A 16,972-nucleotide genomic window follows, 5' to 3' on the forward strand; every position below is an offset into this window, starting at 1 on the left:
CCAAACACACTACAAAAAATAATTCTGTAGTTTAGTAAAAGCCAATGGTTACTATTGGTATTTTAATAGAAACCATTAGAATTTCTGTGATGGTTTCCAACTTTTTTTAAGCTGTTCTGATCTTCTGTCCTTGTCTAAATAAATAATTACACACACACACACACACACACACACACACACACACACACACACACACACACACACACACACACACACACACACACACACACACACACACACATCATGCTTAATGTTTTATTATCAAGGTGAACACATTAAATTCATCAGTATCTGTAAAATGCACCTACATAAATGAGTTTAACAGCACTAACACTGCTTCAGCTTTGATCGCCTCGATAAACACGTAATAAACGGGGCGTTAACATATAACTTGCATTTTATGATTGTCAGCTTTGTTGCATTCCATTTACTTCACCAGGAGATGGTTCTGCAATTTCTATCTGAATGAAGCTTCGAGTAATGAACCATTTTCGACACAATTGTATCAGAAAGCAATAATGCTTCGAAACGCTTCATTTGGCCATCACTAGCCATACCTGTTATAACAATTCCTGAACACCATGAAAAGGTATGACACACCTTTAAATGGCTCTGTTTGTGCTCTCACTCAAGCTCCACCCCCTGGATACAGCAGCTGATACAGACAACCATTACAAAACGTCCTGTAGACAGACTTATGCTGCCTTCACGTGCTCTCCGAGTTATCGTAAATACGAGTTTCCTAGGTAAAAATGGCACATGAACGCCCTCACATTTTGCAACTTGAATGCAATGAGCTCGTAATCACTTCAGACGTCTGAGTAATAAACATGTCCCCTAGCACGTGAAGGCAGCTACACCAGACATTTTCCAAACATTCACGCCCGTTTCACACATACTCCGTCTGCAGTGCGGTGCGTGTTGCGTTGCGTATGCGGTGCAGGAGCAGCACGCGCTGTTGTGCTTTCATATATGCTGCGTTTGCAGCGCGCAACTGATCCGCGGTTGTACCACAAACACAGCATTTATTCATTATTATTTTCATTTCAAATCCAAAAGTTGTTACTGAACATGGCTTGTCAGAATTGCAATTCTCTTTGTTTACACTTTCATAGCTGTCACGTTTTAACGTAGTACATTTAAACAACGTTTTATTCAATTCATTACTTTATATTTATATAGCCTATATAACTTTATATAGCCTATAGCCTACTTTAGCTCACACAAGTGGCAAAACATTGAAATATAACTTATAGCCTATAAACATTTTAAATTAGAAACTTACAATAGAAACAGCCGACTCTCGTCTTCTCTTTCGTTTTTAAACCCTTTTAAAAGCAGGTCATAAAGACCTTTTTGTTTTTCCACCTCCAGGAACGTACGTGCTCTTCATTATTTCAATTTTTTTAACCTAAATGCCAGGTAAGGTGTCGTTTCCTTGCTTTACCCGAGAAAAAAAAGCCATGTGTTGACTTTGAAACAGAGTATATTTTAAATGACATACATCTGTGGTAAAATTACTAGATTTTCGTGTCAGTACATGTTTATTTTAAAGCGAACATTGTGCTGTCACTTTAATTCCGCAGTGCAGCACAGCAAAAAATAGACTCGGTACGGAAACGATCGCCGGACTGCTGCAGACGCAACGCACCTGGAACGGACTGACGGACAGCATCCGCGCGCAGTGTGAAAGCTGTAATCCGTTAACATGGGTACGGAAAAAAATACGCACCGCATACGCACTGCAGACGGAGTATGTGTGAAACGGGCGTCAGTCTGTTTAAACCCGCCTCGTTTCTTACAATCAACTGCAGACTTGTCAATCAACAGCTGATATATAGACCAAGTCCGCACATTTCATACAATTTTTGCTTCATTCAAATGTGCGTCGCAATATGGAAAAGATCTATTGCTCCTTCGGTTACATTACATGAACAAACATTCATAAACAGGAAAACAGCACGAACAATACAGCCAAAGTGACTTTGCAAATGTATTTAAATGTTGTGCAAATACCAGAGGTTTCCATAGTGATGCTGAACGTCTATGCCCTATGTTAGTCACAGTATCAAATATATTTGCATTTTGGGGGAATTTCTAGAATATGAACAGGCAATAATGACATTACAAAGGTGTGGTAGCAGATCAGACAAGTTATATTTCTAAATCAAATTCTTAAAAATGTCTTTGTGTACATTTTGAAGCAGAGTAAAAAAAAATAATTAAAAAAACAATTCACAAACCTAAAACTAATATTTTATTGCTTTAAACACATAGGCTACATGCCGAATATGTGTATGACATGATTTTGTGCATTTTAATGTGTTTAGACAAAAGCCTTTTCAAAGACATAGCCTATTGTAATAGACCTTAGTCAGGGCAGCACCATATTTAACATTTGACTGTTGGATTGTTCAACAAAAACATATTTACAAAATATTTTCAGTTGAGAAAAACCCTATAAAACAGTTTTGAGTAATGAAAATTACACATGATCTATACCTTCATAGAGTGCATGCCATTGTAAAGACTGTAAGCCTCTCTCTCTCACAGCCGTGTTTTCATCCTCATAAAATGATCTGCTATAGAAACAGTCAGTCACCTGAGACGCGCACTTAGTTCTGCACTTGCACACAGGCTTGTCGAGCCTGAAATATAAGCCTTTTTAACACTATTTGAACATAAGAAACAACATTTATGGGAGCCGGGGTGCCTGAGGACTGAGGCGGAGCTGCAGGTAAGGAGGAGCTCGACAGAGCTGAAGGGGTGGAGGAATGAGATACACCTGAAGGCCCGGAAGTCCACGGCAGAGGTAGAGCGATGATTGACCTGGAGTCTGGTGAAGCCGGAAGGACGACAGTCCCAGGTGGAGCCGAGCCGAGGGAGGGAGGAGCCGAGGTGGAGTAATGGGCTTGGAGGCCCAAGCCAGAGCCAGGGGATCATCACTCCAAGGCGTGCTGCAGACTGGGAGGCTTAAGGCTTTGCAGTCTTGTTAGGCAGAATCAATGGAGTAGGAGACGTCGAGGAGCTTAACGGAACCAGCAGAGCGGACACAGAGGAACTGGGCAGCTTACTTGGAGGAGGAGGGAATGGGAGGCTGGGTGGCACCATCAGCGATGATGAAGACTTGGAGCAGGAAGGGCCTCATCATCCTTCATTAGTACTCCCACTGACATGGTTGTATAAACCAGCCTGCACACCGGGTGAGACTGGACGGAAGGCTTTGGTTCCAGGATAAATGAGACTGAAGTCTCTGTTGGCTCTGGCACTAGGTGGGCATGAGCTCTGACTCTGGGTCTGCGGTGGGGGTGGGCTCGATGAAGGGCTGGACGGTCTCAGAAGTGTGGATGGGGTGAACTGCTGGCGCGATGAAATCCTCTTCCCACTAACCGATAGCATTGGGGGATCCACATTGACGAATTACCCAGTCCACATACTCGATACATGTCCTTTTTTGGTGGGCATTTAGTCCTGCCCGGAAAACACACAAAGGCTGTCAGTCAGATCTAATGAGATGGACCAGACCTATAAAGCTCTCTGTGTGCTCCTCAAGAGAGCGATACCCCTGTGAAAGGAGGAGGAGCTGTACCGCTGCTAGATCCATTCTATAATAAAGCGGCTGAGTGGAGGATGAAGATGTCAATGGATCTAAAATGCAGCATAATCTAAAAACGTGTAAACCAAAACAGGAAGGACACGCAACAGAGTGCACAAGCACTGACAACACCAGACGAAGAGCGACAGAGCTGAAGGCATTAAATACACTGAGAACTAATGAGGAACAGGTGTGAGTAATCAATGACCAAATCATTAACCATGACATAACTGGAACAAAAGAAACAGGAAACAATGATCTACAAATTAAAAGTCCATGAAAAAGAAACTGAAAACACACAAATTGTGACAGTAACAAAAGTTTGTGTAAGTCACAGGTCCGTATGATTAATACTGTAACTGGTGGACAGGTCACCGGGCAGAAGTCACCTTCGGCACAGGGTTAAGGGGGTGGATTTCAGCCCACAGACAGGCTTTCTTTTCCCTCTTGTGCTTCCTTTTCAACAACAATATTATGATTAATACAAGCAAACTAATCAGAGGAATAGTGATTGCCAGTGTTATTCCTAACCAGTCTATCGGTTTTACAGGATCACCTGAAAGAAACAAATCAAATGTTAGATTGTTGTTTTTTGGAAAAGATAAAGATTTGCTGTTTTGTATATACATTAGATTTATGGTTGAATGCTGTATGTTTTTTTCTTCTTCTTCTGAGTAACATAAAATGTCCCTTCTAAATGACATATGTCACTGAAACAGACTCTGGAAACATCCCTTTAGACAACCCAATCTCTCCACTTTTTTTATTTGGGTTTGCCACGGGGTCAATGTTTGGTTGGTTAGCATTGTGCAGACATTACCCCTAACCCTAAAGTCATAATGGTTGATAGGGATGCTGTTCCAGAAACATGTCTCACTTGAAGGGATGTGAGCAGGGTCATTTAGTGACTCAATCAAGTGCAAATGAGTAAACTGGATCAAATTGCTTAGTATAAAGACATGCTACTTTCTAGATAGTTACCTTCAGTGTGCACATGGACAGAGAGCTCTCCAGATTTATCTAAGGCAAATATCTTCCAGTTGTTAGCCGTTGGAAGCCACTCCTCTACCTGACAGTAGTATCGCCCCACATCAGTGGGGTTGATCTGTGGCACAGTCAGTTCGTAGTGTGTGGCAAGTGGTCGTCCAAACACCAGAGATTTATCGAGATTTATTGTGCTGTGTAAGGTACCGTCACGTTTGGCAGTGAATATAACGACTGGTGGTCCTTCCTCCTGAATCTTGAACCAGGTAACCTCAAAGGCAGATTCATCACTGGACTGTGAGTCAATGACACAGTCAACAGTGAACCCAGCCTCATGATTGGTGATGTTGAGCATTTTGTTCTCATTCTTAACATGCAGGTTAATTTCTGTTTAAATAAACATAAAAACAAAGATCAGACAGCAAGAATATTTTTGGTCTGAATGTCTTAATTTATTCAAATATATTGAAAAATAGTTACGTTTACTCACTATATTTCGGGTTGCCCGAATCTCATTATATCATAAGATTTAAAAAGGTCTCATTAAAAAGATATCTTGTATTGTAATTTCTTTTTTTAAAGCAGTAAAGTAGTTGTTACACTTTTGAAACCAACATAGATAAAAAAAAAAAACATTCCTAAGAACTTGACGCATGCATTTTAAACTAGACTTTTATTTGACCCAAGTAAAGAGTTTTTTTGGACCCTGAAACATAATCATTAAAAACTTATTTGTGTTAAAAATATTGCAGTTTAGTGAAAAGGCCATTGCAGTGAAGTAAATGTGTGTTTTTCTCACCTCTCTCTTTGACAACAAGCTCAGTGGAAACAGACATTTTCTTTAGGGAATACCAGTCACCGAGAGGATCCTGAAGCCACTCTTCCACCTCACAACGATACTGTCCACTGTCAGTTGTTCGGACCTGATGGACAGTCAGCTGGAAGGTCTGTTTCTGTATTACTTCCATGCGGATTCTCGGGTCCATCTCTAGTTCAGCTGCGGGGCCAAACTTGAGAACAGCATCTAGGTCCATAGTTAAGAGCATCTGGGACCCAATCATCCATGTTATCATGAAACGAGAGGTGTCTGTGGTTGTGGCCAGGACTGAGCATTCAATCTTAGCATCAGTGTTGACATTGGTTTCCAGACGAGACTTGAGTTTGGACAGGCTCATCTTGCTGACTGTTGGTCATTACAAAGTGAGGAGAAGAGAAAAAAACAAGATAAAATCAACAAACTGCTGAATCTACAGTTATCTGAATGCTTTCTAAAAACAGTGGGTAATATTTTTTCACAGCATGTGCAAAGAGAAAATCGGAATATGCTCTAAAGAAATAAAGGAAAGTGTTCAAAGTAATACAAGAGCTCCAGGAAAGGACATTTACAAATGCGTACAAATGCGTCTATTTTTAAATGAATTTCATTTAGTTTGCTTAATTCTGTTTAGTAGTAGTCTCTTAAATATGTATGTTGGCATTGTGTGTTTCACATTTGTTTTTGTGCTGCCTGAGCCGTGCTTTGATAGACCTGGGGCCTCATTTATAAACGTCGCGTACGCACAAAAGAAGGCGTACGCCGCTCTCTACGCAATAATTGGTATTTATAAAAAGCAAACTTGACGGGAAAATGTGCGGTCCATCACGCAAGCTCTGACCCAGGCGTACGCACAAAAACGGGTGAAATGAGAAATGGCGACACCATCGGCAGATGGAAGAAACACGTGAAAGTGTGTGAAACTGTAGACCGTTGTGTAAAAGAAATGGCAATACTGCCTCTCATAAATAACATGAAGACTTCACAAAGCAAGTCTTACAATTAACAGCCTACACGAGCACCCGTTTGATCGATCAGCAGTGTAAAACAAACGAAAATTACAAAAGGAATGCAAATTAACACAAATTTGAAAAAAGAAAAGTGAAATATGTTCTGCAATAATATTGCCATGTTATGCAATTCATCCTCATAAATAATATGGTAAACAGAACGAAATAATGTAGCCTACAAAACTGATATTCTTGTCAATGTGTCCGTCTGGCAGAGCAGATATAGATGCAATTAGATAGACAGATAGATAATTAGGAAGATAGATAGATAGATAGATAGATAGATAGATAGATAGATAGATAGATAGATAGATAGATAGATAGATAGATAGATAGATAGATAGATAGATAGATAGATAGATAGATAGATAGATAGATAGATAGATAGATAGATTGTCCGCTGGGGAAAGTTGTTTTCATAGTAAAAATGTATTCATCAGCTACGGAATCATATGCATATGCCTTTAGTTTGTTTTATTTTTGATAAAATAACGTATGACGTATGTCTCAACCATTCAGAAAACTGCAAGAAATTACATTTGCACTGAACTATTTCCCATTTCCACGTAGATAATAGGGATAGGGATTAATAGGGATTCCCCAATAATTGCCGCCAGTCCCTCATCAAGAGGGGTCAGCTCCAGTGTCCCCTTTCCCCCACCCGTGGCAGACACACTCTGGCGATGGAGCGCTAGACGCTTTTTTGCCTCGACTTTGATGTCCGACCATTTCTTTTTTATTTCGGCCATGGTCCGAGGTTGTGAGGCTACAGCATTTACGCCGTCTGCAACCTTTTGCCACTCAAGAGCCTTTTTGGCATTAGTAATGCCCACACTGTGCCCTCCAAACAAAATTGTTCTCCTCTTTTCCACCTCGCCAACGATAACTTCTACTTCACATTGAGTGAAGTTACGTTTTTTTTATTTCCTCTCTGTGTTTGCCATGATTTCGCAAATTATGAATATTAACTTGTGGGCGTTTCACGGACTATTTATGGGCAACTATGGGCGTGACATGAAGCCGCAAAAGCTGCGCTACATTTAGAATTGATTGTGATTTATTAAGGGAAAACTGCGTAGGATGTGCGTGCGCACGGTTTTATAAATCCGAATATTTCTGTGCGTACGCACATCCTGTTTCAACCGTACGCCACTTCTGACGCAAATCATACGCAAAGTTTTATAAATGAGGCCCCAGGTGTCTATATTGTTAATAATAGTAAAAAATGACCTACTCATTTTCTACTGTTTTACTGTACTTCTATTTAATAATAATAATAACAAATAGAAAAAAGAAGCATGAAACTCTTGATGGCGCAGGCTGATAGGTCCTTAATATGCGATCGCATCGTTATCTACAAAGCGCAGCTGGTTGGTTGCTTTGGCCTCAGGAGCCAATGAGCTGCGGCTTAACACTCAAACAAATACCGATAGTGTTGCTGTTAGCAGTCTGCAGCCCTCCACCATCCCCAGCTCCACCTCTACAGATCTGCTTCAGGGGTTATTTCATGTATGTTTAATGTGCAGCAGCAGCATGTCTGTGAATGTATTGACAGTAGCAAGTCCTGTAGTTGTTCTGAAGCAGCAGCAGCGTAGCAAATCTATTCAGCCAAGACCAAAAAACTTTGCCATATCCATTACCATGCCAAGCTCTCTGAGAGTAGTCAAAAACAAATCAAAACTCTCTGTCCCACTTCATATTAGGTGTCTGTAACTATATGCACTTTCAATGCAAAATTTAACATGTGATACATGTGCTTATCGTGTACATACTGTCACATGTATGCTCGGTTTCGTTTAGTTTCTGTGTCCCCGCTTGCCATAGTTCCCCAGTTGGTCTCATAAGTTCTTAATTAGTTAACACCTGTTCCGTTTTTACCTTTATCACTCTTTATTACCCTGTGTATATAAGCCCCTAGTTTCCTCATTTCTTTGTTTGGTCATGGTAAGATAACATTGTGTTCGCTATTCTCCTGAGATTTAGTTTGTGTATTGTAATAAATACTGTGTTTTTGCTCTTAATCCTTTGTTGTGTGTGTATTCTCAACACCCACACCTAACACGTACTTCTTGTTCTGCAAAGTTTTTGCTAGATTTGCATTTGCTGCTATTGTGGTTGGAGCCAACACTTTATTTTACCCAAATCATAGTAAATACTATGTTACATGTTGGCTACATGTTGTTCATTAATATTACTCAGTACTTATTTGTGTAATTACACAATAACAAGGGCACATTAAAAATAGGACCAGGTTGGAATATGGCTAGGGTCAGGGGAAGGGTTGAGGTTCAAGAATATAAAGACAAGAGTATGTCCAAACGTTTGACATAGAATATACTTAAATGGGTAATTCACAACTGGCAAAGTGGGCTTTCAATAAAACTCCAACTAGAAAGGCGAAAGAAAATTAAATCTGTGCTACCTGTCTAGAGAAAACCTGTTGTCAAGAGAAAAAGATCTGTTTTCTTCCCTTTTGCCAAATAGGTAGGAAAACATCGACACCCATAGTGCACTGAGCATATTGCAGTCCAAGGTCACTCCCAGTCCGCTCCTATTGGATAGACTTGACCTGAGTCAAATAACTCCTTGCTTTAGTAGGAAATACTGCTTAGCAAACTTTTAGTCAAAATGGTGTCGAAATTGTATTGTTCCCAGGTGCAAGTATTAAAAGAGTAAACGTTTAGCGGGAGAGAGTTTTTAGCGGTTTTCAGCGAAGGATCCAGCGCGTTGTAGAATCATAAATACAGAGGGACAAAGGAAAATCTGAAAAACCTCGGTGTAGTCACCATTTCAAACTGGATTTCACAGTGTTTTAGGCCAAACAGAGGGGAAAAACTGAAAGAAACTGATGTTCTGTCAGTTCCGCCCGAAGCAAAATGTTGTTGCATATAGAATAGAAAGCTGTAGCCATAATATTCCATTATACCGTTATGCTGTTTAAAGAGAACACCAGGGGTGTCCAGACCTCCTGGAGGGACACTGTCCTGCAGAGTTGACCTCTAATTTGCCTTAACACAACCGCATGGAAGTTTCTCGAATGCCTAGTAAGACCCCGACTAACTGGTTCAGGGGTGTTTGATTGAGGTTGGAGCTAAACTCTGCATGACAATGGCCCTCCAGGAGCAGGAAGTAGACACAGTCCTATACAATTTTCAGTGACAAACCAACTCTTGCATTAACTTGTTAATAACCCTCCGTCAATGTGACTGTCCGTGAAAAGTACATTCTGTAGTTTTCACAAAAGCACACATTACATGACATTGTAACAATACAAAGTGGCATGAAAATTGCCGAATGTACACTTTTATATATATATATATATATATATATATATAATATATATATATATATATATATATATATATATATATATATATATATATATATATATATATATATATATATATATATATATATATATATATTATTATTATTTTTTTTTTAATAAATAGCTGTATTTACCAGGTTTTTTCACAGTCACAGCCAACGGGTTGGAGTTCTTCCTGGCTTTCTGTACATTCTTTTGATAGGCATCAACTTGGCACTGGTACTGCCCTTCTTGTTGCTTGCTGGCTTGTGGCACTATGAGCAAAAGATTTGTGGCTGACGGCTGTGTCTGAATGGCTAGCTGATAGTTTCTCTGATCTGCTCCCCAGATGATTTCTCCAGTGTGGCGTATGGATAAAATATTCCTCTGTACAGTTGAATTGTGGGGCCGAAACATCCAGCGTACAGCCAAAGACACTTTAGGCCCTTTGACTGTACATAGTAATTCTACTGACGAATTTATAGGCACAGTTGCTGTACGACTTTTCAAGGTCACCGTCATTAGAGATTCTGAAAAGAAACGTCTTCAGTGATTATTCATTCTCTGGTATCATGCACTAGAAATATGAGCAAAGTAATGACAAAGATGTCTGCATATCTAGATTTTTTCTCTGTTCCTTACCAACAGAACGAACTGAAATGGCTTTTTGCTGAGTCTGGGTGTTGGCTTTCTTCATCTCGCCATTGCTCTGTACGGTCCATTCAGACACAATGCACCTGTACTCGCCGCTGTCAGATGTTGCAGATGCACCGATCTCCAGGGTAAAGTTTCCAGCTGGAGAATGGAGCGTTTGAACATGTCTGCTCTGATACTTTGTCCCAACATCTTTCATCACTCCCTCATTGGTCAGGCTAATGACATCACTGAAGGAATCGCCCGAGTCTTTCTTGTGTTGCCATGAGACTGATAAAGGCCCTTTGAATCCCGACACCGAGCAGGTGACCTGTAGTGCATCTCCCTCAGTCACCGCTTCCTTCATCTCCATGACCACCCTCAGGTCACTCTCTGACCAGACAGGCAAATAAACAGGCAATGTCAGTGTCTTGTGATGCTATAACATATTTAATTATAAATTGTATAATTGTTAATTATAAATTGTATTTTTTTCTTTACAAAAAGAATATGTAGAAAATTTGATCTTGGCAATGGCCTAAGCAACACAATAAAGTCCACTTGACTATAGAGGAGAAGCACTGTAGCATTAGTTACCTTTGGCCGTGATGCTCACAGTCTCTGGACTAGACAGTTGTTTCTGTATTTTTTTGAAGGTGCCATCATCATTCATGTTTTCCTGCCATACTTCACACTGGTATTGGCCCTGGTCTTCAGTCCTAGAAGAACGGATGGTCAGCAGGTAGTCCGTGAGACTGATTTTCACTGCTCTCATCTCCGCTTCATTCTCTCTCTCTTTGTAACTGTCAAACACGGTGAGCATCCCAGAAGATCCGATCTGAGCCACGTTCTTCTGGTTCTTCAGCCAAGTCACCGAAAATAAATGACCAGGAAGATTCTGTGCCTTCACACTGCAGTGGATGTCCAGTGCATCTCCCACCTGTAGTGACGCCTTTGAGGGCTTCATATAGACACTGAAAGAACCTGCATCAGGGGCCACTTCTGAAACACAGGAAATAGCATGAGATGCACAAGGTTCACTTACACAATTTTGTACTCACACAGTCATTACACCGGATCTGACCTATATCATATATATCAGTGGTTCTCAGCTGGTACATTTACATTTACATTTATGCATTTAGCAGACGCTTTTATCCAAAGCGACTTACAACTTGGGGGTACAATAAGCGATTGGTCGTGAAGAGTCGAGTGAGCGCAACAAGTGCCTGAAATACTTAGTCCGTGTACATTTATCAGTGTAGCACAGGCTAGAGTAGGGAGGGAAAGAGGAGTAGAAAGAGGAAAGGAAAGATTTTTTTTTTTAAGAGGTTAAGTGCTCATGGAAGTGATGAGTTTTTAGTTGACTTTTGAATGTTGTCAACGAATCAGCATTTCGGATGGCGGTGGGCAGATCATTCCACCAGCTGGGAACATTGAATGAAAATGTTCTGGAAAGGGATTTTTTGCCTCTCTGTGATGGTACCTCAAGCCTTCGCTCCTTGGCTGAACGAAGGCTTCTGGTGGGGGTGTGGAGTCGTAGAATCGAGTCAAAGTATGCAGGAGCTGAGCGCGTGGTGGCTCTGTAGGCAAGCGTCAGTGCCTTAAACTTGATGCGAGCAGCGAGTGGTAGCCAGTGCAGAGATGAAGAGTGGTGTGACGTGGGTCCTTTTGGGCTTGTTGAAGACCAGACGTGCCGCTGCATTCTGGATCATTCGAAGTGTTTGGATCGCACAAGAGGGGAGTCCAGCCAGAAGCGCATTGCAGTAGTCAAGTCTAGAAATAACCAGGGCCTGGACAAGAAGCTGTGTTGCGTGTTCTGTTAGGAACGGTCTGATCTTCCTGTTGTAGAGCGCAAACCTGCATGAGCGAGCTGTCTTAGCAATGTCTTCTCTGAAGGGCAACTGGTCATCAAATGTAACTAATGGTACAGTAGATTACAGGTCTATTCTGGGGGATCTACAGACAACAGGGAAAATCATCTGTCATTTGGTATAAGCTAATACGGGAAGGCTGTGTGACATGCCCTCATCCCCAAAAACCATGTACAAACTGCTCCATGTAACATAAATTGACCCAGAATACATTAAATACAGGTTCACCTAAAAACAGAAAGTGTTTTTTGTTTGTACTCTTAAATTATTGACAGCAGAGAGCATGAAACTTTTGAAATGTAAGAGACTTTTAGATAAATGTGAAAAAGTAGCAACATTTTAAGGGCATTTCTTTGTTAATTTTGTACTCTAAACTCTGTTGGGTCACTAGGTGTGAAGTCTGGGTCCTGAAGCAAAACTAGTTGAGAACCTCTGGTTTAAATAACAAAATATAAATCTTACCAATTTTTTTGACCTCCACATTACATGCTGTGCTGGTTTTGTGGGCAATCTGTGTCCAGGACCGGTCTGGGTCTTGGATCCACTCCATGGCTTTGCAGTAGATTTTCCCCTGGTCTGACAGCTGCACTTGAGACATCTTCAGTCTGTAGGTTGTGTCCTCCACCTTATCCATGCTGATAAGACCTGCGTGGTAGCGATCCTCAAATCCAGCTCCTGTCTTCACAGTCAGATCTTTGTCCAGAGTGATGATCGGTCGGGGGTTCTCATGCTCTTCACTGTGGATGAACCAGGTGACCGACAGATGGGTGTGCTGATAAGTCTGGCTGGAGACCTGGCACTCAAGCTGAAGAGGATCACCTTCAGACAAGCTCTGAGAGGAAGAGCCAAAGTATGATGCCACCAGGGTGTCCTCGATCACTGCGGATTTATTAGTAATATTAGTAACGAGTGGTCGACCAATATGTGTTTTTCAATAGCAATATCTCTAGAGAGTAACTGATGGCTGATAATAGTGATTTAAATAAATATATGTACAACTTCAGCTTATAGCTGATCATCTTCTGTTGGGATGAATGGAAAAGTCAATGGATGGATTTCTCTAGATATAGTTCTGCCAATGAAATGTCAATAATCTCAGGAAAAATCATCTGATTAATCACCAAAACACTCAAGATAAAGAAAATCTTACCGTTAAGTGTTACTCCCGCTTCATAACTTCCTAAATATTCGCCATCTGTGTTTGGGGTTTGGCAGAACACATCACCCGCATCTCCTTCCAGCAAAGTGTTGATCCTCAAGAGAACTGAAGATCCTGACAACCTCTCAATCTCAACATCTTTTTCACTTATTCTACTGGAGAATATCGCATAGGCAAAGTTTTGCCTTTTAGTACTAATCATATTTATTACCCTGTTTGGTGTCCTGAGAACAAATTCAAAATCCTGCTCAGATGGGCCTTTAAACCCAGTAACATTACAGAATATGGAGATGGGATATCCTTTCACTCTATACAGAGGACCTTCCTGGATCTGGACCAGACGCTGACCGCAGCACAGATCTGTGTGAAGAGATGCAACAGACAGGCAAACTGTTAAGAAGACTTGTTAAGTAGTATAAATGTTTAAAAAAAAAACTGAAATGTGGAGTGACATTAACTGTGACAAGATGGTCGTGTCTAGGCGCAGGCCCACCATCATTGTGGAACGGCTGGAGTTTGTTTATTAAGCATGCAGGGCAACCACCCAGTACAGCATTACAATAATCTATTAACATCCATCAAGTGTTAGATAGCATTCTAGGTTATTATGTGCAGAGATTTTTGGTCCAATAATTAAAAACTCTTTTTTTTTTTAGAATTAAGCAGTAGGAAATTACTAGTCATCCCATTTTTTTTATATCAGCTATGCATTCCGTTAATCTTGTGAATTGGTAAATTTCGTCAGGGTGTGAAGAAATATAGAGTTGAGCATCATCAGCATAACAATGAAAACTAACGCCATGCTTCCTAATGATATCTCCCAGTGGTAGCATGTACAGGGTGAAGAGCAGCGGTCCTAGCACTGAGCCCTGCGGTACTCCATACTGAACTTGTGATCGGTGTGACATCTCTTCATTTACTGCTACAAACTGATAACGGTCAGATAAGTTTAATGATGATTTAAACCATGCCAATACAATTCCACTAATACCTACATAATTTTTGAGTCGATAGTATCATGGTAAAGTGTCACTGAACAATAACAAATCAGAACATTTGCACTTATTATCTAGGGCATGAAGTCCAGATTAAAATGTAAAAATGTTTAAGTTTTAAAAATAATTTGTTTTATTAATGCCTTCAGATTTCTTCCTCACTGCTGAAGAGATTCTGTCAGTGATGGAACATTTTTCCGTTAACGCGACCTCTGGGCGGAAAGGCACAATAATTACCATGAACAGCTGGCTGACTTTTCTATTTGTTGACATGACATGGTCAGATTCAGATGGTAAATAGGGGAGAGCAGGACACACCGCTTTTTGACCTTCTCAGTGTGTGTAAATCCACTTGGTGTTCAGAGTATTTACTTTTTAATTGTAAATTAATTGTATAGGACAATTATGTGGTTTTGTTTCATTAATACAGTATATACTTTTTTTCTTGATTTACCCCAAAAGAATGGAAGTGAAATGTGACAACATGCCCCATAGGTGGAGTACATTATAACATGAGCATATGACAGATTAAAATGTCATCTGATACAATCAAAAATATGCAAGACAAACTAAAATATTATGTCAATTATAATACAATTATTAGCTTTTTCAAATATAATAATGACTTTTTTTAATCATTAAAATTAAAAATAAACACATTTTTGACAACAAACACACCGCAAAACACATCTATAGCCTACATTATAGATAAACATAATAATAGTTAATCATTTTTGAACGTTGACACTCAGTCTTTATTCACCTTTTTCTCATGGTAGAAATCTTAAAAGAATAGAATAGAATATCATAGATCTAATAGGGGCTCATTACGCAGTGTTACAACATGACCCACCGGCGCAAAATTACCATCAAAATCAACAGAAAATAGTTCAAACTTTGCTAAAGTGGTTGTTTTGAACAAGTATTAACTTAGACATGATTAAAAACATTATTTTAGCTGAAGTATTTGTCTTTTGCCCCCCTCGCCACCTCATATAGCTATTTATAAGATTTATAAACAAAATAAACCACTTTTATGATTTATTCTTTTGCTCCATCAATGTTACAAACACATTTGTCTGCAGTTTCTGTATACCGGTACACTATAAGTTGTGAAAAGCACACTCTAGAATCTACAAGTTTTAAACATAAACAAAACGGGAAAGAAATGGTCAACGATAGTGACCTAGCGCATGTCAACACAACAGCAGAAACTGTGGGGGTCACTCTGCCAGCTTGACTGAAACCAGTTCTGATGTTTCAGTGAGAGAGAGATCCGAGGGGGCGACACGGACCTCCCTCAGCGCTGATCTCACATTCGGCTCTGTTTGTTCATATCCTGCTCTGACTATGACTTTCCGTCATTTCCTGCTGTTTCTTGTCCTTTGGCAAAGACATGATGTCATTGATTGTGTTATCTGGATAAAACCCGTTTGGCCAAATCAATGAAAAGAGAGATTAATTTGCCGAGTGACTGGCGTCGCCGCGGGACGCGGATATTCGCAGGTAAAGCGAGCGCTCATGCGCACAGCTGACATACACACACCAAAAGCATCGATTCAGGCTTTATATTTGTACATTTGAATACAGAATGAGCTTGTGTTGAGTCTTACCTCCCTGCAGGAGTCCTGTGAGACACAGAAACAGCGGCAGGTGCCACAGTCGGCACCAAAAGCCCTCCATCCTTAATCTGAGCGATCCTTTCTCTTTCTCTCTCATCTCCTCAGGTGAACACAGGTGAGGTCCGGCTCTACAGGTGTGCTGCTGCAGAACTCAAACACACCCTCGGTTACTTCATACTGTACTATATTGACGATACAAATTCGGCAAACGCTCCCGATTATGTTGCGTTTGCGCTCCGCAGAAAGTCAAAAGTACACCGCGTTTCTGCAACGGTGAGCTGTGTAACTAATCACACACAGAGTAGCTGCTCTGTTGCGCACAGTGGCCAATCAGAGGAGTTTCAGTGGCTGGGAAAGGTGCGGTCTTGGCAGCCTAATCCAGTGAATAAAACTCGTTTCTCATGCCTCTGAGGACCGACGCCCAATTGTGCAAAGTGTCGGAAGTGACATGCTGGATTCACTCAGCACAGACAGAAATATGACACGTTTATAACTCATCATAGCAATGTAAAGGTAGACTAATAGATTCATAGATAAAATAAAGTTGTAGCAAAATATTTGTGAAATTCTATTCCAGTTATTGATTACTTATTGATGGAAAAATGTAGGCTAGTATTTTTTCATGTTATTACATTGTTTAGAGCCTAAGAAACAAATGGGATTTTTTTTGGAAAAATAATATTATATTAATGTTATCCTCATAAGTGGACACAGTTGTAAAAATATATAAATACATGTACAGGCAAAAACAATGGGATTTTTTTCCCGTTCACTGAAAAGAACTGATATGCCATTTTACTTTATGCAATATGTGGGTAAAATGGTCATACATGGGGTTTCCCCGTTCAATACAATGTGTCTATGCATATTCATGTGTTCTTGGATCAACATGTAATGAAAAGAAGTGTAATAATGGGATATCTAATTATTTCATAATAATATCTAATATTTCATATGAATATTGAAAGATAATTTCCTT

General features: G+C 40.2%; 1 protein-coding gene across 1 annotated transcript; it reads right to left on the reverse strand.

The window, feature by feature from the left end:
* Positions 1-1,981: 1,981 nt before the first annotated feature.
* Positions 1,982-16,312, reverse strand: LOC307129827 (immunoglobulin superfamily member 2-like). The gene is made up of 9 exons (XM_079822592.1): positions 15,985-16,312; positions 13,368-13,736; positions 12,680-13,096; positions 10,941-11,345; positions 10,353-10,736; positions 9,866-10,240; positions 5,379-5,762; positions 4,577-4,966; positions 1,982-4,151 (listed from the first exon to the last, which is right to left on the reverse strand). Exons 1-9 carry the CDS (start codon positions 16,088-16,090, stop codon positions 3,967-3,969), a joined length of 3,015 nt encoding a protein of 1,004 aa, XP_079678718.1. The 5' UTR covers positions 16,091-16,312; the 3' UTR covers positions 1,982-3,966.
* Positions 16,313-16,972: the final 660 nt, after the last annotated feature.

This window comes from Gobio gobio, assembly GCF_949357685.1.
Source record: "Gobio gobio genome assembly, chromosome: 7".
Lineage (NCBI taxonomy): Eukaryota > Metazoa > Chordata > Actinopteri > Cypriniformes > Gobionidae > Gobio > Gobio gobio.

What these genes read in the sequence shown, in the direction of transcription:
- LOC307129827 (XM_079822592.1), bottom strand. Translation starts at nt 16,090, where the DNA reads ATGAGAGAGAAAGAGAAAGGATCGCTCAGATTAAGGATGGAGGGCTTT. An exon ending in CACAGGACTCCTGCAGGGAG is followed by an intron (nt 13,737 to 15,984) that starts GTAAGACTCAAC and finishes CTCTTCACACAG; the next exon opens with ATCTGTGCTGCGGTCAGCGT. An exon ending in AGCGGGAGTAACACTTAACG is followed by an intron (nt 13,097 to 13,367) that starts GTAAGATTTTCT and finishes ATAAATCCGCAG; the next exon opens with TGATCGAGGACACCCTGGTG.